Source organism: Phlebotomus papatasi, chromosome 3 (genome assembly GCF_024763615.1).
Source record: "Phlebotomus papatasi isolate M1 chromosome 3, Ppap_2.1, whole genome shotgun sequence".
Taxonomy (NCBI): Eukaryota; Metazoa; Arthropoda; class Insecta; order Diptera; family Psychodidae; genus Phlebotomus; species Phlebotomus papatasi.
Window position 1 is genome coordinate 65,071,183 of NC_077224.1, and position 22,341 is coordinate 65,093,523.

General features: G+C 33.5%; 1 protein-coding gene across 8 annotated transcripts in view; it reads right to left on the reverse strand.

The window, feature by feature from the left end:
• The window catches only part of LOC129808097 (neuronal acetylcholine receptor subunit alpha-7), a 110,242-nt gene that overhangs the window by 46,110 nt on the left and 41,791 nt on the right, over positions 1-22,341 (reverse strand). For all 8 annotated transcript variants that reach the window (XM_055857806.1, XM_055857801.1, XM_055857803.1 and 5 more), the window contains 3 exons: positions 17,027-17,071; positions 12,081-12,190; positions 8,257-8,437 (listed from right to left, as the gene is read on the reverse strand). In XM_055857806.1, the coding sequence (XP_055713781.1) occupies positions 8,257-8,437; positions 12,081-12,190; positions 17,027-17,071 (336 nt within the window). The remainder of the gene's footprint in view (positions 1-8,256; positions 8,438-12,080; positions 12,191-17,026; positions 17,072-22,341) is intronic.

Here is a 22,341-nt window from a genome sequence, read left to right on the forward strand (position 1 = left end):
TACAACATTTTCCACGGGGGGATTTCATATGATTTTGTCGCTTTTGACATTCACATCGTGCCAAAGGGGCTTAAAATTCCTCCTAAAATTTGTCCCATACATCTTTCTAATTTAAGTGGCCATAGCGTCAATGAGCCAGAAAAATTGTCCCTCAAGTAAAGAATTTTAGTCATTTATCAAAAAAGAAATTTTATTGAATAAGACACTTCACATGTAAGAAACCGAGCCAAAAATTTCAAGCATCCGGATTTGGGACTAAGAATAAAAACAACACCCCCGCAATGTCATCCAATTTTCTATGACTCCTGCTAGATCTCTTTGCCATTGTCTGTTGCAAAAAGCTCATTTATAGGATTGAATTCTTATTTGCAAGTGTATGTTTTCCTCACGAAAACCTTCTCTATATCATCTCCAAAAAATGTAATTTAATATTACAAACACCCATTCAGCTGAAAGTTTATGTTAAGCTTGGTTTAACTTATGCGAGCTGTGATTCTTTTATTGGAAACCCGACATGACAAGGAAAGTTCTGGCAAAGAATATGAGAGAGCTTTAGAAAACGATATTTTTGCGTTTTAGCCTCAAAGTTTAAATAAATTTTAACACTTTAAAACAAAGGTTATTTACCAAAGAATACGAGAGAGCTCTCAAAAACCGATTTATTTATTCAAAGTATAAGAAGTCAAAAATCCATGGATGAATTTCTAGAAATTAATATTTTTTGAATGGTAAAACTACTAAAATAAGTATGGACAGGTATTTTATATCATATCAATACAAGAAATATAGGAATAAAGCGTGTCCACGATAAAATTGTTCCAAATGATTTGATATTTTTATGACAGATGCCACTGCATTTTCGTTGTATGTAAAGATTGTAACACGTGTTTTTACCTTTCCTTTGGTGAAACTCTCATCAAATTCTGTTCATTTTTCACTGAGATACGAAATAATAATGGAAAAGAGAAGGGAACTGATTGTGTACACGTATTTAAAAAATCCTGGAATCAATTACGCGGACCTTGGAAAACTCACAAATATCTCTCGACAGGCCGTTCGGAGGGTGATTCTCCGATTCCTCGACAGTAAAACCACTGCCCAAAAACCTGGATGTGGAAAAATTGGGGTATTGGAGATTGAGATTTGGAGAAAAATGTGATCATGCACTACAAGAACAATCCTTCGACATCTGTGAGGGATACGGCTAAAAAACTTAAATGTCGTACCAGTCTTGTGTACTTGTGCACAAAATCAAACAGAGGAATGGATTGAAGATTTTTAAAGCCCAAGCAGGCCCTCATCGCACGGATGCACAAAGTCAGTCAGCTAAAACACGAGCTCGAAGGTTGCATGATAAGATGATGTCTGGTTTTAGTGGGTGCATCTTGATAGATAAGGAAACATACGTAAAAGGAGACTTCAAAAAATTATCAGGACAGCATTATTACATCGAAAAGTCTCGCAGAGGATGTAAGAAAAAGTACACGTACAAAAATTATGAAAAGTTTCCAAAGTAATGCATGGTTTGGATGGCGATCTGCTCATGTGGACGTCAAAGCAAGGCGTTCTTTATGTAGGGCAACATGAACTCGTCAATTTACATCACGGAGTGCCTCCAAAAACGCATGTTGCCTCTGTACAGATGCCATGACATACCCCCGATCTTCTGACCAGATTTGGCGTCGTGCCATTACTCAAAAGCAACCAAAGAATGGTACGAGGAGAACGACGTTCGTTATCTACCCAAGGAGTTGAATCCGCCAATCACTCCAAATCTCCGTCCAGTTGAAACATATTGGGCTATTATCAAATACGATCTGAAGAAGAAGGCTAAACGCGTCGAGAACATAGAGAACTTCAAGAAAAAATGGAATGAAACAACCAAGAACCGCGGTGATGATCTTGTACAGACCTTGATGGGAGGACTCAAGAAGAATCAAATAGTTGAATAAAAAAACTAATATATCTAATAAATCTACAATGAATTAAAGTTTCAAAAAATATTTTCATTTTTTTATATTATGTAGACTTCATTTTTAAAGCATTATTCTTGGGAACAATTTTATCGTGAACACGCTCTAATGACATTTTAAAGAAATTATAATTCGACCGTGCTATGACATATTTTAATTTTCTTAAAATAAAGCCATATATCAAAATTAGATATATATTAGGTTAGGGTTATGTGCTGAACGGTTGCATACATGTACGACTTAAACCTGGAGACGGGTTAACGTAATTATAGCGATTAGACTACATTTTCTATTTTCATCAGTTTCCCACTAAGCCGTCCCACGGCTTCAGCTGTTAGTCTGTCTAGGACTTAAAAGTACCGTGGATCAGTACAGGAGGTAGCAGCAGCTTAATTAGCGTAAAAAAAAATTCTATTGGGGGCTCTCTATATGCTCGTAAATTGTATAACCCACAAACAAGTTCGTAAAAGTTTGTACTTTTCACAAACATTGTTCGTAAAATGCTCATTTGACGAGGATTTTCTGTACTTTTACAAGCATTTGTTCCTAAATGTTCGTAAACACACAGAAAAAGTTCGTAAAACTTTGTCATTTGTTTGTATATTTTTGTAAGACAAACAAAAAGCTACGAACAAATGTTTGTATAATGAACAAAAAATGCTTGTAGAAAGATCATTTTACGAACAATGTTTGTGAAAAAGTACAAACTTTTACGAAGATATTTGTGTGTTATACAATTTAGGAGCATTTTTTAAATACCCCTGTAGAAATTCACACCATTTACAAATAATTTTACAAAACTTTTTATCCGGTGTAGAATACAAAAAAAAAGAAAAAAGTGTCGCCTGTAAAAGCGAGATAATGTGGAAAAATTTTTACAAAAGTTCGGAATGGCAAGTAACTACGAGAATCAGGATGGCCGAAATATTACCCAAAGCAATGTCTCATTTCAAAATGTATTACGCATAATTTTAGATAAAACAAAGACGATAAACTGTATAAGATTCCAAACAGTATTCTTGTAATAGAAGTGACAAAAAATTTCAATTTGTATTACAAATATTACATTTCAAACTTGATACATTGAATTTTACATGAGCCTATGCCGAAATTTGGTACAGTTTCCATTAAAAAGAAAATATAATTATAGAGAAATTTTCTTAACTTTGTATGCTTTTTGGTATAATTTTTTCATTTTACACAATTTTTATTTCTAAATCAGAAATTTTCAAAGCATATTCCCTTTGAATATATTCTCGATCGAAGATGGTTGACTGAACGGTTGCATTGCAAGAGCTGTGACCAAGAAAGAACAATGGGGAAAGACAAGACGAGGAAAAAGAGAAAACCCTTCATGCGACCATGAGAGAGACGGTGATTTGTTGAAGAATTAAGATAAACAACTGATGAAATTCTTGGGTGATAAAAAGACGCTATTATTCAACGTAATTTCCGCATCACTATTTGAATACCGCCCCAAGCATAGATTTTTGCCATGAGATAAACTCTGCAAAGTATAAATTAACATATCCCAGAATGACACTGAAATTAATGCTTAAGCATTACTTTTCAGAAAGTGGTACTTGCTGAAAAAAAACCAACGATACTTCGAAATAATTTCCATTGCAACAAGATTTTAGGGTCTTGTCTTATACCACAAGCATTTTCAGTGAACAATCACTTGAAGAAATATCTAACAATTTCCCAATGAAGTACAGCCCTTTTGTACATTTTACTCAGCAGCAATTTATGATTTGAGACTGCAAAATATATTTTCTGAACTTTTCCAAAAATAAATGAGTTTTCTACAAAATTTATTGTTAAAACTTTTCCTCGCTTCAAAGGCCAAATGTACCCTCTGCCATATTCATTTTTAGCACAGCCAGAAAATTTCCAACACAATTTACCATAACTATTCCAAATGATGTTCCACAGTTCTGTACTTTGCTATTATGTTTACTCATTTAACTTGCGAATCAATTTAGAATAAATATAGCGATTAGAGATAGTGTTCAATGCTTAAAATATGCTGCAGTATTTCATGGTTGTATTTCAATAAATTAATATAATTTAATTAGGGATACTTAAACAATGAAAATGTCAAAAATGTTTGTAAAATTTAAATTTCATATCGGTACTTCAGGACTATACTACTATTTGTAATTTTAAACGTGATTTTGTTATTAAATATTTTAAAATTCCGCATAAAACTTTGTAAAATTTATGAAATAGTGGTATAGAACAAATAAATTATGAAAATATAGAGGTAGCGACTCAAAATTTTTGACAAAGATCCTACAGTGAGAGAAATCCGAAAAAGTTAAAATAACATTCCGGAAATGTTTATTTTAACCAGCAGTATTGATCCGAAATCGGTGTAAATATTATGCTTTTTAGGTGTATTAGGGATTAAAGTCCCCTTTTTTCATATTACTTTTACCCTTGAAAAGGTGTAAAATTAACATTGAAAAATGTTGATATATTTTTACACCTTAAAAGTGTTAAAGTTATGAGGAAAATATGTTAATCGCACCCCCGTTTCTCTCTCAGTGTATAGCACGTTTTTCATTAAAATTGGCACAAAGTATAAAGATTTTCTGTTCCATTCAAAGTCATAAACTAAGTCGCTACCCAAGTGCCAAATTGTTACTCTTTCTGAATTATTATTCGTTTCTGGAGGTAAAGAATAGTCAAAAACTATTCTGCATGCGAAGAGTCCTGACATAGGGTAAGTGTTCCAAATTTCGGCATAGTTGCATGCAAGCGTCAAAGTCTAAAGTTTGAAATGTAATATCTTAAATTCAAATTGATTTTTTTTTAATTCTTTCTTCTTAAAGAGTGTTGCTTGGAACCTTGTTAAGAGTTTATCGTCTTTATTTACTCTAAAATCATTCTTAATACATTTTAAAATGAATAAGAATATAGACATAGCTTTGGTGGCCTATTTCGGCCACCTTCATTCTCATAGTTCCTTGCCTTTCGGAAATTCTTCCAATATCTTTTTCATATCATCTCGTTTGTCGAAGCTACATTTTTTGTTATTCTTTTGCATTGTATAATCTCTAGAGTACGTTAAATCTAAAAGTTCATGGAAATTCGAGGAACAAAAAAGGTGGTCGAAATTGCAAGCTGGCCGAAATTTGGCACACTTACCCTAGTCTTGGATGTGCTTCACTGTACTTGTCCATCGAACAGTGAATAAATTAAAATTCATAATAAAATCTTACACTATCAAAATCATCAAAAGCATTGCATGATGACCAATTCTTTTTATTTAATTTTTTTAATCAAATTATTTAGAACCAAAAACATCATAAAAAGAGAAAAAAATGTTCTCTAAAAATACGAGTTTTTTAGGGTGAAACTTTTCGATCCAACATTTCTCACAATTCTGGATGAAGTAGAGTAAAGTGATATAAGTTGGACATAGTGTTACAGGTTGGACAATTCGCCGGTACAAGTTGGACATGGCTTTTTTCTTGATAAATACAGTACAAAATTTATTTTTAAGCACAATGAACCAAATTATAAAAGTAAAGCATTAAAAATATACAAATAAAAATGGAGTAGGGGAAAGTGCCCATGATATACAGGGTCCCAAGCTTTACAATGACTAAATTTTTCGTATGTTTTTCAATAAATGAGACTCATCTTATCCATATTTTAAAAACTAGGGGAAAGTGTCTTGTATTTAAAATATATCCGGGAGCCGCATTTGTTCAGAAACATAGAAAAAATTTAGTCATTGTAAAGCTTGGGACCGTGCAAAGGATGGGCACTTTCCCCTACTAAATTTATCAAGGAAAAAAGCCCTGTCCAACTTGTACCATTGTCCAACTTATACCACTTTACCCTACCTTTAATGACTTACGAGCTTCAAAAATTTTAGTTCTCTTTATGGAAAATTGTAGAAAAATTAATCGGTAAGGATTTTTTTTGTTCCAGAGAAATCTTAAGTCATCCACTACAAATAATTCATTGCATTGACATCCTACGATGTACCGTTTTTAAGATAGAATAAGATTCTAAAAATATTTCTTTAATAAGCTACGTCCTTCAAAACAAAATTTTATAATGAAAAAAATAATAGATCTTAAGCATAATTAAAAGTATCAGAATGGTTATTTCGAAAAGGAAATTTTTAGTTTTGGTTTTGAAAGTGCCAATTTTATCCTTCTTCGATTTCATTGTGGGACCTATGTATCTGTATAAACATAGGTCTTTTAACTCTTTCTCCTGATTGAAGATTTGGAATACTTAAACATGTAGCAATATATGCTATTGCGGTGGCAGCCAAAATCCCGAAAGCTAAAATCCCGAAAGCCAAAATCCCGAACGCCAAAATCCCGAAAAGGCCGAAATCCTGAAAGTTAAAATTCTGAAAGCCAAAATCCCGAATGTTCAAAATCTTAAAAGGGATGAAATTATGTGGAGGAAAGTGTTTAGAATAATTTTCCAAGACACAGAAGATTTCCCTTTGCCTCCAGAAAACGCGGGTGCAATCGTGGGAGTAGCTATATGACACTTTTAAGAATTCGGGATTTTGGCTTTCGGGATTTTGGCTTTCGAGATTTTGGCCCATTCGGAATTTTGCCTTTTGGGATTTTGCCCGGGACCCATAGTGGGGCCTATGTATCTGTATAAACATAGGTCTTTTAACTCTTTCTCCTGATTCAAGAGTTGGAATACTTAAACATGTAGCAATATATGCTACTGACCCACACCGGAACATGCTGGAGTGCCCTTCATTGCCAGCCTCCCGGAGTGGAGCCCCCATTGCTCATTCCTAGGGAGCTACGAATCAGAGATCCTCTCAGTTTCACGGTTGAAGGCCGACTGTGGAGGGACCGATTCGTATGTACCTTCGAAAGTCCACCCCATCTATCGGCGATATATTACTCTCTGAAGTTAGCCGCTATAGCACCCCCCAGAGTCACCAACCACCCCAACTGAACCGGGATTGGTACCGTTAGCTTAGAAGAGTCTTTGTCAGGACGGGCTTTCTCCCTCCAACTCCTCTAGGCTCGACAGTCCTACTACAAACATTCCTTTTCTTATTGGAACATCTAAAACAATTTTACAAAACGTAATGGGTATAATGTCCAGCGCACAATAACTTTTGTTTTTTAAACAAGTTATTGATTTTGACATATCAGTGAGAGTGAATGATATCGAGAATATCGAGATGTAGTCGTCTCGCTCACTCTCATAGGCAATTTTGAGGACATATTTACAAACAAAAGTTATTGTGCGCTGGACATAATATCCAGCGCACAGTAACATTTGTTTTGTAAATATGTTTTCGGAATTTTCTATGAGAATGAGTGAGATCTAGATCTAGTCATCTCGCTCACTGCCACTCTCATAGCCAGTTCCGAAAATACAAAATGAAAGTTATTGTGCGTTGGACATAAGATAAAGTACAGTTTATTTTGAAAATGTTGCATGGACTCCAATATAGAATTCAGAAATTTTCACATTCAAAAATGCAAAATTCCTAAACAGAGCATAGCCGGAATTTATTTCTGGGTGGAACTGGAAAGGGCGGTCAAAAAAATTCCACCATAAATAAAAGTATTTTGAAAAGTTTTTCCGAATATTGCGTAAACAATTTATTTAATTAAAACAAATTGAAAATACAATAACCTGTAATGAATGAAAAAACCTCATTGAACAATTTGTATGTCAAAAATAGTGATAAGAGTATATGATTGCATTTAAAAGCATGTTTATTGATGATGATTTGTTTATCAATAATTAATTACTTGAGTGAAGCCTCTCTATAAATATTGGTATGGGTGCAGGTTGTGAATTTCTACGGAATGAAAATGAACATACATGATATGAGTGAAATGTTATGCTGACATGACTATTATTGATTTGCATGAGGGATAGGGAAATCATTGTATTTTATTTTACGATATTTGTTCAAGACCATTTTGCTAAGGCTTCCCAAAATATTCATCTTATCCCATACCCCTTCTTGAGCCTCTTTTGTATGCGGGAAAATTTCAAACTCTCAACTTCATGTACTAGCATAACAAATAAACTTCCACATTGTGCGGAAATCTTTTGGTTGGAAGAGGGTTCTTGGTGCTGAAGTTGGTGTTATTTAATAAAATTTTGCCAATGTAAGGCACTATTGTTTGGGTTGGAGGGTTGGGGTTATAACATGGGGAAGAATTATGAGTTTCTAATAGTGTGTATTTTAGCCTCAGTACCCCCAATCCAGCTTTTGGGTTGCCCAAGAATGTGGACATTTTAATCATTAAGTTTTAATTACCTGAAAACCATCGTAGGTCCATGAGCCGAATTTCATCTCACACCGTTGATCATCAAAGGGAAACCAAGTGATATCAATTTTGCACGTGGACTTGAAAATTCCAGGTGGCACATACAGGCATGACCCATTGTTCCTGACCACCACATTCGTTGGGTATGTGCCATCGAAGCCCTCGTCAGCACTGCAATTCAATTGGCGACAATGTAAACAGGTGTAATCTTATGTGGGAGTCACACAGACGTCAACAATACTTTCCAACCTCCCCCACAATGTTCCAAAACTTATTTGTTCTATTACACTAACCAAATATTTATTGTTCTCAAATTAAATCAGATCCATGCGTCTCAAGCATGAAGGTGGCAAATTTATGTCTTTAATATTCCAAATAGACCTTTGAGCCGAGCAGCCTCACCAGGCGGCAGCTATATGCAATAAATTATTCGGCTGAGAATTTATTTTGACAAAGAAAAGAGGAAAATTTAACTGGAAAGTTTTATATGTGCTTAATGCAGTACACACAATTATTTTCATTTGGTAAACACATTTTTGACTGATCGTATGAGAATGATTTAACTAATCCCATTGAACTGTCAAACATATGCTTACAAAACAAAATTAACTGTGCGTTGGGCTTCACTGTCTCGGAATTTGAAAATATTTTCTTTTAATTTTATTTAATATTTAAAATAAAAGTCAGACACAAAATTCGGCACTTGTGTGGATTACTTGGAAATGCAATATTTTTTCTATAAATTTTTATTTTCCGTTTAATTCTAGCTCGTCTTCCATAGCAACGGAAATTGCAATCATTCAATTTTGTGATATCGTCCGATACCATCCGTTTCGATTTTGTCCGTTTGTTCGTCCACAAATCGTTAAAATCGTGCTTTTTTTCTCCCTGGCCGATTAAAAAAAGCAACTTTAGTCCGTAAAATTTAACTGTGAGAGGCAAAAAACATTTTTGCAAAGAATATATCAACCTGGATCCAAACATTTTTTATTACTTTTCCAATTTTTCAAATTTTGACCAATTTGAAACTAGATATTAAAATCGGTGCCGGCCAAAATCCCGAGAGCCAAAATAGAAAATGTCAAAATCCCGAAAGTCAAAATTCGCAAAAGCCAAAATCAAGAAACAGTCAAAATCCCAAACGCTAAAATCCCGAATGGATTGAAATCCTGAATTGGTCAAAATCCGGAATGGATCAATAGCCCGAAAAGCCAAAATTCCGAATGGGTCAAAATTCCGAAAGCAAGGATTCCGAAAACCAGAATCCCGAAAGTCAAAATCCTAGAAGCCATATCGGGATTCTGACTTTCGAAATTTCGACTGAGACTCATTAAAATATATTGACACAAAAGTCAGATTCATTAAGGTAATATGGGAAAAATATAAAATGTTTGAAGCGTTTGAAAACAGAATTTCTTTCTTTCACGGGAGCTAATCAATACACTACAAATTCCCCATGCCTGTCAATATTGCCCTAGCATTTTTTAATAAGACAAGATCCCTTAAGATACATGAAAGTGTCCTTCGAAAAATTGTCGAAAAGTTAATTACCTATAAGATTTTACCGATTGAACTGAAAATACCTTTCTGTTCGTTTAGGAACTCGTATTCTTACATTTCATTTCAGGCGCCGTTATTGATCCAAGTTGAAACTTGGATATGAAATGGTTGATCAGAAGCCACGTCTATCGGAGAGCCAGCGCATCTATTTTACACGATTTACTAACGGCCGGAGTTTATTTCTATTAATGTGTTTCGGCTAAATGGTAAATAGCTCCTTATTTGTAGAAAAAAATGTCGGTGGTGGTCGATAAATTCAAACAAAATTTAGAATTTACATTCTGAAGAAAAATCGAGTAAGGTTATGATATATCACAATAACATGTTATCATTTGAGTTATTCAGTCATTATAAAGAGATTTAGTAATAGAAAAAGAATACTTTGAGCCTTTTTCGTTTTTTTTTTTTCGAAACAAAGTGAAAATCCAGACATTTCGCAATTTGAATAGCAGACACTTGAGCTCTTGAGCACTTGAGCCGCTACACGAACGAAACAACAAGTCAAAATGTTTTCTCTATGGCTCTCGAAACCGATCTTCGAATGTCTTTTCTCTAGGAGAAACTCCAGCTGTGATCATACGAATCAAGCGAACAGAAGTCTATTCAATCACTTTCATAAAAAATTAATTCTCCATGGAAAACATGGGCTGCTAGTTCAATTGTACGTATGATACCGTTCCTCCAGGCTCGTGGTTAATCGAAAACGAGTTGAAGTGCACATGGCAATTGGTTGAGATCAGTGGCAAAGACAATCAGAGCCAGTGTCCCCATAGTTCAGTTGGAAGAGCATTCACCTAGACAGCGAAAGGCCCCATTTCAAGCCTGGGTGGAGGCATACAATCTTTGGCATTGAATAAATGAGCAGTAAAGAGTCAAAATTGAGCGATAACAAAGAAAATTGAAACAGTGATATTATCATCCAAATTTCGGCAAAGGGAAAATAAAGGGCTTTTCATTCTATCTGCAACAATTTCAAATGTTAAATAAATAAATTAGACACATTTTCGTAAAGATTTAAGTTTTTTACTGACCATATTTAGATATTTTACTGCTAATTTTTAATTTTTTACTGCTCGTTTGTTTTTTGCCAAAATTTTTCCTTTCTCTATTTGGGTTAAATTTGTGGGTTGGGAATCACTTGTTCTGATTGTCGCTCTATGTGCACAAACACAAAATTTCTTGGGATTACGTACCAAGCGAACAGAAGTCTGTTCAATCACTTTCACATATTACGATAATTCAAAGTGGTAAGGAACAGTAAGTAAAAACGAAGCAGTAAAAAAAGCAGAGAAAAGTAAGCAAAGGTTAATAAAAACGCACATAATAATCTTAATCTTAATTTTGGCCACGCCTACTCTGATTTCAAAAATAATGGCGCTGGCACACCTTTTCAATTTAGTGAAATTCAATCGATTGAAATTTTACCTCTTACTCTTTCAAACTGAAATAAGATACGTTTGTCTCTTTCTGTCAAATGAAAATTGAAATTTCAATTTCATTTTCAATTTCAATTTTAAATTTCATTTGACAGAAAGAAACAGCTTTATCTGATCTCAGTGTGAAAGAGTAAGAGGTAAATTTTCAATCGATTGAATTTCACTCAATTGAAAAGGTGTGCCAGCGCCATAACTTTTGGCTTTCCGTTATCTAAAACTTCAATTTTTATCGACTTTGATGTGATTCTTTCATAATAAGATTTATTTGTTCGACGTTCAGTACAATTTTCAAAAATTGTTGAGTAAGGATATCCTTGATTAAGTCACTCTTACTTAAAAGTAACGCACGCCTACTTTACGTATTAGCTCCTCCCATATCTCTCTAGCCTTCATAAGGTCTCTTTAAGATTTTTGAATTCAAAATAGAGTAATAAAATAGTAAAAAGGAAAGAGAATAATGATATAGCCTTTCCAAGCAATCCACACTTGAGCCTATAATTTTTAAGTATTGTTCACTTTAATTTTTAAAGGTCCTTGCAATCTGTGTGAAATTCAGCAGAAAATTTATAAGAATAGTTTTTTTTAGAACATCTTAAAAAATATGTTTGTTTTCAAATGATCAACTTAAAATTTGGTATTTTGATGCAATTTGAATCAGTGTGCACTCCGCCTTAGTTGCACATAAAGTCGCAATGTGTCAGTACAATCAAGGACACAGCCTGTAGCCGCTAGATTTTTGACAAGCTCACACGTCTAATGCCAAAATGATATGGGTGGAAAATTAGAAGGATGTTGTATGATTCTGTGTACAAATTTACCTGTTATACATTAATACATCTGGCTTCCACAGACGATGTGGTGGAATTCGTAAATCTCGCACTCCACCATATTCTGAAGAATTCCAGCGCAAATTCATATCATTCCATTCCTGAAAATACATTTATTGCCAATGTGTCTTTTTTTTATTTGTTTGCCAACCCCCCCGCGTATAATGCCCAGGTGAGAGAGATATTGCATATAAAAACTTCAACAGAGTGCAGTTGGTGAGTGATTTAATAATACAAAAAACAATTTGTCAAAAACATAATTCTATTTGATAAACACACGAAGCCATATAAAATGGAATCACATAAAAAAATATTATACAAACAATTTTCATGCATCATCTGACAAATTCATTCATTTTCCATTTCATTATCACTCGGCAGCATATGCAGTAAATCAGTGTCAGAATTATTATGTTTACCACAGCTTAAAGTTTCTTTTAAATTTAGCCTTTGTTGATACATGTTAATTCACTTTGTGGAAACTACATACAAAGTTTCCATGTATAACTTTCCTGGATAAATTTAATAAAATTCTTGGCGTATAATTATTTTGTTTTGCCTTAGTTTTAATGAAATTTATCAGTAATTAATAAGGAATTATGAACATTTTAATAAAGTCTTTTTAGAATCCACTGCAATTAAATAAAGTAAAATATTCATTTCAAAGTTCTTCCACATGCAAGTTGGATGTAAAACTTGTAACGAGTCCTTACAAATATAGTTTTGTGAATAATTCAAGAAATTCATATCAATTTTGTAAGTATTTTCTTTTGCATTCCAAGATGCATAAATAAAACTTCAGCAAAAATTTTATCATATCGGTTTTATGAAAAATACATTTTCATTCTTTCGTTATACGTAACCCACTTGTGATAAATTGTTTAAATTATTCCTGTTAGCATTTCTTGTGAAGTCTAATAAAACCAGAGTCCTTTTGCATTGTTGAATAACTATTTTTTGAGGAAAATATTAAACTGGTTGTTTTCATTTCCATAAAAGAATTTATAGAGGCAAGTGTGGCTTTTCGGATACTGTACGATTGTATCTGTCGACAGGGGTCTTAAACAATTATTTACATTAATATTAATATGTAGGGGGAAGTGGGGTCCTTTTGAAAATGGGGCACCCTTGAAATTGGACTTTTTCAACTATTTCTAAATAAAATTCATCCTTATTGTGATATAATTCAGCTGCACAAACAGATTGAGAAGCTAAATTACATTATGATATGGCTCAGTTCCACTTAAACATAGGTGAAAAATCTTAATTTCAAAGGTGCCCCACTTCCCCCTACATAGAAAAAATATTTTGTTAAATTGTTCGTGAATGTTTGTGAATTCCTACCGGGGACATATAACCGCATAACCCGTATAAAAAGTATAATCGTATAACCTACAAATAATTTCGAAAAAGTTTGTATTTTTCTCACAAATGTTGTTGGTATTATGATCAGTTGACGTGCATTTTTTGTACTTTTTCAAACATTTGTTAGTAAATGTTCGTAAACAGACTAAAAATGTTCGTAAAATTTTGTTATGTGTTCGTAAATTTCTCTCAGATAAACAAAAAGATGCGAACAAATATTTGTGAAAGAGCAAAAAAGCTCGTCAAGTGATCATGTTGCGAACAAAATTTGTAAAAAAGTACAAACTTTTACGAACTTTTTGAGGTTATGCACTTTACTAGCATTTCGTAAGTTTCCAGTAATTCACAAACATTTACAAAGTATTTTACGACATTTTTTTTTTCTGTGTATGTAGGGGAAACTGGGGCACTAGTAAACACGGGGTGGTTGTAAACTGCGATGATTTTAATTAGATATCGGATTTAAGAGGACCAGACCTGTAAGAATTTATAGATAGTATAGGGATCTATGTAGGATCTATATAAGATCCTTGTTTACTGAATAAATAGTCGACAAAAGACCAATCAATAATGGTGTAAATATAAAAATTAGTGTTTACAACAAACCCGTGTTTACTATTGCCCCAGTTTCCATCACTACATGGGATTTGCATCGGATTCGCTAAAATTTAGCGACTTTATTCATATCTCCGCACACGAATATTTTGTTCAGAATCTCGAAATATGTTTCGTATAATAAAAAAAGTTTTTTTATTAGATATTTAGCATGAAATTCTTATGAAGTTCACCGTAGATAAGGATAACTTTGTCCTCCGTGGGTGAGCCCTCCTATTGTTCGTAAACGTTTTTTTTCGTTTCTTGTTTAAGAGTGATCCTCACCGATTAGACATGATAGATCGGATCGGTAAAGATCATACTTAAGTTCTAGAATTAAAGAAAAGCTTACAAGGAGGAGGGGGGGGGGGGGCAAAATCACCCACGGATGACAAAGTCACCCGCATCTACGATGTGAATTTTTATATGACTTTAAGCGTGCACACAGACGGAATTCCCACGAAATATTTTATTCCGGATGGGAATTCCGGATGAAAATTCCCATATTGAACTGTCAATTTTTTACCATCTGTTGTATGAGCCTCTGGTGGACTTCAAGCGCAACACAAAAATGTTCCGAAGATTTTAAATTCAAATTGTGTTTTTTTCTGAATATAACGGAATGTGTATTTAGAAGATATTTCACGTACTTTATTTTATTAAAGTGGCTTTATTATTACACAAGGATAGGGTAAGTGTGCCAAATTTCGGCATAGTTGCATGTAAGCGCCAAAGTCTCAAGTTTCAAATGTAATATTTTTTATACAAATTGAATTTATTTGTTACTTTTTTGTAAGGAGTGTTCCTTGGAACCTTGTAGACAGTTTATCGTTTTTGTGTTCTCTAAATTAATTCTTAATACATTCTAAAATGAATAAAAATGTTGACATATCATTGGTGGCTTATTTCGGCCACTTTCATTTTCATAGTTCCTTGCCCTTCCGGAATTCTTCTTTGATTGTTTTTTCAAATCATCTTGTTCGTCTAATCGAAATTTTTTGTTATTTTTTTGCATTGTATTATTTCTAAGAGTACGGAAAAACTAAAAATTCATTGAAATTCGAGGAGCAAAAAATGTGGCCGAAATTACAAGCTGGCCGGAATTTGGCACACTTACCCTATTATTAATATTATCTATTGAATTTCATGGAAAATGTTTTAAAATATCTAGGTAAATTATTGCAAACGTTGTTATAGCGATATCTCGTCAAAGACCTGCAATTAAAATGGATAAAGCAATGACTGGTCTTGGATATCTTTGCTGATAGGACCTATTGATTAATTGCAGTTTATATTTTTGTTTCAAATAATAAGAGTCTTTTAAAATATGGAGGTTAAATAAGTTGATATGAAACTCATTCGCATTTAAAATTTTCTGCTTCAAATATTTCATTTCACGACTTACGTGTTGTCTTTTATACTCAATTTTTATTTTGTAACAAAGTCTTTAAAATAATATAGTTAAAAAATAGTTTATATGGTTCTGGCTATGCTTCTAACCACTAAACTTCGACAGATCTTATATTCTTTGTATTTCTTAATTTAAATTATTATATTCTTTACAGTTTTTTTTTAATTAATGGGAATTATTGAAAAAAATGTTTTGAATCTTGTTTTTCAATCATTTAAACCTCCTCTGGAACGTTATGATGAATATTTTATTCAATCCAGAAACCCTGAAAATGTTTCCACACTTTTCAAAATTTATTATAATATCTTTATTCGTTTTCAAATTTTCTTTTAAAATCAATTTTTCAATCACTATATAGTAGATTTTACAAGTTTTTTTTTTCATATATTACTTGCTCAAAAACACTCCAAACAAAATTTTCGGAATTTTCCGGAAACAAAAAGGGGTATCTAGGGAGATAGCTTTTTGTCCCGAAGGGCATTATTGTAGTTGAATTTCAATGAAGTTGAACAAATTGAGATATAAAAGTTATTTTTTAAAATTATTTTTGTTAGATATTCAATATTTTATCTCAATATTAATTAAATATTAGAAGAATACGTCAAAATAAGTTCAGGGAGTGCATGAAATAATTTTTTTAATAGAATTTCGCAATATTATACAGGAATCATATGTATAAAGGTAGAAATTGATATATGAAGCAGAAAAATATAAATTGGCGTATCTTTTGATTCTTTATATAAATTAATTGTGATACTAGTCTCAATTACAACTTCTGTACTGCAATTTTGGATGTTTCTTGTTTTTGACGAGATATTTTCAATACCGATCGTATTTTCTGACAATCTTGCGGATTATTTTGTCTCAAAGTATGGTAAGCTAGGATATACACACTGCAAAAGACATCCTAGATGAATAATTCAGTGATCTTCGATGGTTTAGAGCAGGGGTGTGCACTAACCGTTTAACACCGAATAAACGTCAAAATAAGTTTGTTCAGGTAGCATTTTGACCATTGACGTATACGTTTCATTTGACGTTTGTTCGGTTTCAAACGGTTCTTGCACATCTCTGGTTTAGAGATGCAAAACCATTTCACAAAATTCAACACTTCTTGCACTTTTGCAGAGGGCGCTAGTATAGCAAATTTACCACTTGCTCGTGGGAATTTCGTCTGTTTGCACGGTAAATGATTTTATTGAATAATTAAAAATTTCTAATTGAAAATATAATCGAAAAAGCCTCATTTAGCCCTATTTTGTGTCAACATAAGTTTAAGATTAAATTCAAACAGATGGTCTAACATACATCAAATGTAAATATTGTTAATCAACTTGTGGATTTGCATGTAGCGAAAGTTTGACTAGAAAATGAACTTGGAATGCATAAGAAGAGAGTAATCTTGTGTTATGCATTGAGGGGACTTAGTGGTTAAAATCACAAGCAATGAATGAAACAGGAATTGAGAAAATCAGTTAAAAGTCTTTAGTTTTGGCAAAGTTCTGAAGAAGTCTGGCAAGAAATTGTTTTTTTTCTGTATTCATATTTAATTTATTGGGAAACTTACCAGTTTCAGCCATATATTGGTAATAAGAAGTTGATTCTTTTCATCCTGAAAGCAAGAGAAAGAAGAAAACGGTGAATGAGATGGTAAATTTCTGGAGTTAATTCATTGAGTGAAAATATGGACAAAAGTTTTCTTTGCCCAAAATCGAGAGGCGTCTCAAGTCGAGCGTTCTTAAAGATGAGGTGGAAACCAAGAAAAAAGCTCACAGAGGATAAATTTTACTATGCTTTTTTTCTGGCTTTAGGCAGGTCTTCGGTATTTCTTTGGGTCCAACATGAAGGGGATATTGAGGTATATTTGGAAGGTTGAATTTATTCCCAAGAGATATTTTCCCTTTTTTTCTGAGGGTTAAAACACAACACCTTCAAGATTGGCTACATATGGCTACAAAAAGAGTATCTTTTTGCGTGATGAAAAACTAGTGGTAATACTTTACAGTCATTCATAGAATAAGTAAAATATCGATTTTGTCCTTATGCATTGATGTCTTTTACATATATGCCATCCACATATATGGGTGGCAAAAGAGATGTATGAAAAGCGATAGCGATGCTATTTTATGGGCATTTTTACGCACAAAATGACGAAGGAAAAACTGCCACCTGTGTCAGGAAACTTTTCACGACAACTTTTAAAAACACCCATTTTTCTCTTCCACCTTGCTCAGCAGAGCACATCCCAACCATCAGAAAAATTTATAATATTTTCTACAAAAATACCCTGTGACTGTGTATTTGACATGGTGAGGTACTTTTGATGATGAATTGCACACCCATTATCAGTGGATATTGGCAAACAGAGTTTGATGCTCAAATAGTTTGGAAAAGTTGTCATTGATTTTCCCATTTGGTATGTTATCACTGGATTTATTTCTCTCTCTACAAGCTCTAATTCAGACCCAATTTGCTCTCTCATATAGCTCAAAGTAGGGTAGTATATTTGAGAATTATTGCCAGGGCTGTAAAAAAGAGATTTTCCAACACAAGCATGTATAAAATAAATCCATTAGCGTTTATTTGGATTTTTCACCGATTCAGTTTCAGATAAGCTTTACAAGGAAGCATCGTAAAGTCTGCTCAATTTTTGGGGAAGTGGTCCTTAATTTTCCAAGGATTGTCTTTATCTGAGCCCTTTACAAAAAAGATCAGATTGTGTAAATTATATCAATATACGAGTAAGTCTCCCACAATATTTTGCGGTATACCCCAAAATTGATGGAAATTACGGTCGTTTACATCACCTATTATTGTATTACAAATGATGCAAATTCTTTTATATTTAGATTTTTTTATTTTAGATTTCGTATTTTTCACTTCATATTTTTCTTCACTTTTTTTAAGTCACACATTTTCTCAAAAAAAAAATTAAATCAGATAAACTAGGATGTAGTACAATAGACTCTCTCAAATTCGGACTTTTGGGACCAAAATGTCACCCGAATTAGAGAGAAATTCGTTTAATTTCGTTTAATAATTCTTAAAGTGTATGAAGCATATTACTGTTATTCATGAGGAAAATTGGATGAGAAATGCATGAAAGTGTCTGAAAATCTTTAAAGTCGATTATCTCGGAAACTATGAGAGGTAGAGGCCTCAAACTTTACGTCCATTGAGAGCCTCTTTCAAGCTTGATATGTGCAAAACTTCACTTGAAAATTAAGAAAATTAATGAGAAATTCATAAAAGTGTCTGAAAATCTTTAAAATCGATTGTCTCGAAAACTATGAGATAACTATGAGGCCTCAACTTTATATCTGTTTAGAACTGTTTAGAAATTCGATTATGAGTTGAATTTTGGGGATAGAGAATCCCGTCGAATCAATTTTATCCATTTCGACCGCCGAGTACAGTTTACTCGACGCGATTCTTTACCCTCAAAATTCAACTCACAATCGAATTTTCACGCAGTCTGAGTTGCACGCATTTCGAGGTCACCTGTAAAGAATCTCAGCTACCATAAGCTTATCTGGACTTATCACTGGTTTGCATTTTACTGCTCGAATTCAAGGACAAAGCTGCATTTATCTAGAAACCACGTTTTTCCAACTCGTTACTGTCCTGGAGCTTGAACGGTAAAAGATAGCAGCTTTCGGCCTTCGACGACCCGCAATACAAAAATACAATATCTCCAGAAGTTCATTTTCCGTTTTAATATACCAGGATTTTTTATTGAAAATAGTAAAAGGCAAATAAACAGTGGTTATTAAGCTTTTAAAGTTGGGTTGTAAATCACTTAAAATAGAGTAATTTCGTAGGGCAAAATGCGAAGACAAATTCCACATGCACGAAAAATGTTTTACGTTATCCAAATTTGTTAAATTGAATTATATATATTTTATACATGTATAGGGGAAAGTGACCATGCTTGATACTGTAAAATGATGTCCAAGGTTTGTGATTATTTTCTGATTAACACACAAACTGAAACGATTCTTCCACTATGACAAAAAAATGTCTAACTTATTAGGTTCATAATCCAACCTCAAATAGTTCCTGGAAATCCTTAGATTTTCCTCAAGAAGAAAATGGAAATTCAGTGGCGATTTTTACACAAGTTGGGTCCGGAGCCTTCCTGTATAATAATTGATTCGACAATTCGGAGGCCCATTTTCACTGCAAAAAATTCACCGGATACAAAAAATTGCACATCAATATTTAGACGGAACTCTAATCTATCTGCTTAAATCGTTTGTACGACTGGTTATTAGTTTTAAAATCACTTTTATGTAATTTTTTTAAGCCATGTTTTTATGACATTAGGGCGCTAGCGAAAACCATTTTTTCACTTTGAGTCCATGAAAATGTCATTCTGCAACCTTAAAATTCAGGCAACAGGGTTGAAGATTATGTCAATTGTCGGTAAAATTGGCGGATTGCAATACGTGTAATTATGAAAGAATCACATCTAATTATATAGTTGCCACATTAAAATTATCATTCATGGACCCTTCTTAAAATATAGGATGGACACAAGTAGAATTTATGAATTTGTTACCACCCACAAAAACAGTGTCCACCAAGTACAAATATTTTTACATAAATATTAGTACTGATGACCCCTCTATGTGCCTATGATAGTAGTTTTCGTCAACAGCGACATTAATTAAGAAATACTTATGAAATATCATGTATCGAAATTACAGTTTTGGGCCTATTTTTGATTTTTGCTTCCTGAAACTAGGAAAAAAGAGCTAGGATCCTAATTTTTTTAGGAAATGTGAGGCTTAGCACCAGCTATTGAAATATATTGCGATGAGTCATAACTATTGATTAACATAGGAAAGAAATAGTTATTATCAAGCTTGGATCGTATCAAGCATGGTCACTTTCCCCTACATATATGTATAATAATGTGAATAATTTTCTATATCCTTTTTTACGACTTCCACTTTCATCTGTTAGCACTTTAAGCTCGGAAAATAGACATACCGAGCGTGAGAGTCTCAGCAAAAAGACAACCCTCGAATGCCTCTTCATTAATATTCCTCTAGGATCTCCGATTATATGGTTTTTTCCCTTATTCAACCATAAGAGGATGGTGTTCGCCCAAAAACTATATGGCAGTTCTTATAATCTGTGATAAAAGTTGGCCTTCTCATCCATGAAGAGGAATAATAAATCAGCGGAAAATTAAACAGCACAGCCTGGCTTCTATGGATCACAACATTCATTTACTTCCGAGACACTGACATATTCACTGGCTTTCCCTGCAATTGATTTCCTCATTTGTAAACCTCTATAGTGGAAGAATTTGCAGATTTGTAGGAATTTGTAGATAAAGGAGGCAGTCTTGAGCTTAGTTGAAATTTGCATCAGGAAGAATAATATAAGAACTTTGGAAAATTTGTGAATATATAAATAAGTTTTCGTAAAATTGAGATTCAGAATTACTAATATGCTTTACTCGCAAGTTGCTAAAAAAAGAGGTCTGCAAGAAATGTACGAGGACAATAGAGTTGGAAACAGTCCTGTATTTTGTACCGCCCAGTACATTAAAGATTCCTGTTCCACAGAAAGATCCCTTGCCACGAACTTTATAATCCTTTTTACAATGTTTTTCTTTCTTCAATTCGCTTCTACAAAAAGTTCATTAGTACGAAAAAACACAACACAGTATTTATCGTACTAATTGCATGTTGTAGTTTAATGCTCCTTAGAGCATATTTCAATTGGACAACACGATGCGACAGTAAACTTGAACGTGGCCAATGTACAAACGTCAACAACAGATTGGATTCCGAGTGGCAAATATTTGAGAAGACAAACTTTCAGGGGTAAATACTTCCAAACTGTCTTCAAAGTCAATAACAGTCAAAATCCCTTTTCCAAAGTGGATTTACCGTGTGATAAATCCATCTTGTTCTTAGTCAACTTCGCGGCAAATTGATTTGGACTGTCTCAATTGGACCGGTGAGCTAACAATGATTGTCAAGCACGCCGACAGTGATTAGAGTTAAAGTCTCTTATAAAGTCCCTCAAACTGACACGTTACATTTCAGTGAGCTGTTGAAAACTTTGAGTGCCATATTCCACTCTCAGGCATTTTCATTGTACGTGTGCAGCACCTTTTTATCACCGTCGAGGGTGATGCCAGGGCAAAAAAAAAACTGAGGATATTCTCTCGAGGAAGAAAATCCAACCAAAAAAAAGCTGTGATAAAATTGTTTCATCTCATGGAAGTTGAGAGTATTTATTGAAAATCCGGTATGCAAGCCAACTCAAATAACATGGAAGCAAGTTTTTGAAGACAACTTGATGGATTTTTCAGTATGGCAAAATTTTCAAAATAATCCTTTCGATTGGCACCAATACCGAAATATTAAGGCAAAATTAAACAAAATTAGAAGGTAAGCAATTTTCACTTGCATCATAGAGCGAGTACTCAACCAGATGACCCATTGAGGCTATTTACACCGCCGCATTAGATAGGGATTGAACTGTTCCAAAATCGGATTTCGGATAATTAAGTCTTAATCTAAGGCAGCAATCTAAACGATTTCATTGAGGTCATTTAGACTATCGTATTAGATTCTTACTGAGTTGTCCCAAAAACCGATTTTGGGACAATTTAATCTCAATCCAATGCGGCGGTGTAAATGGCCTCATTGAGTGCTCAGACTGAATCATATCCATACAAAATAATTTAGACAGATCGCTACTTATGTTATTGTCAATCTGCCAGAAGTGATAGAAAATAAAAGTATCTGGAATAATACGGAAACGATGTTTTGCACGAGCCATAGGGTAAGTGTACCAAATTTCGCTGAGCTTGCAATTTCGGAAACTTCTTTTGTTCCACAAATTTCCATGAATTTT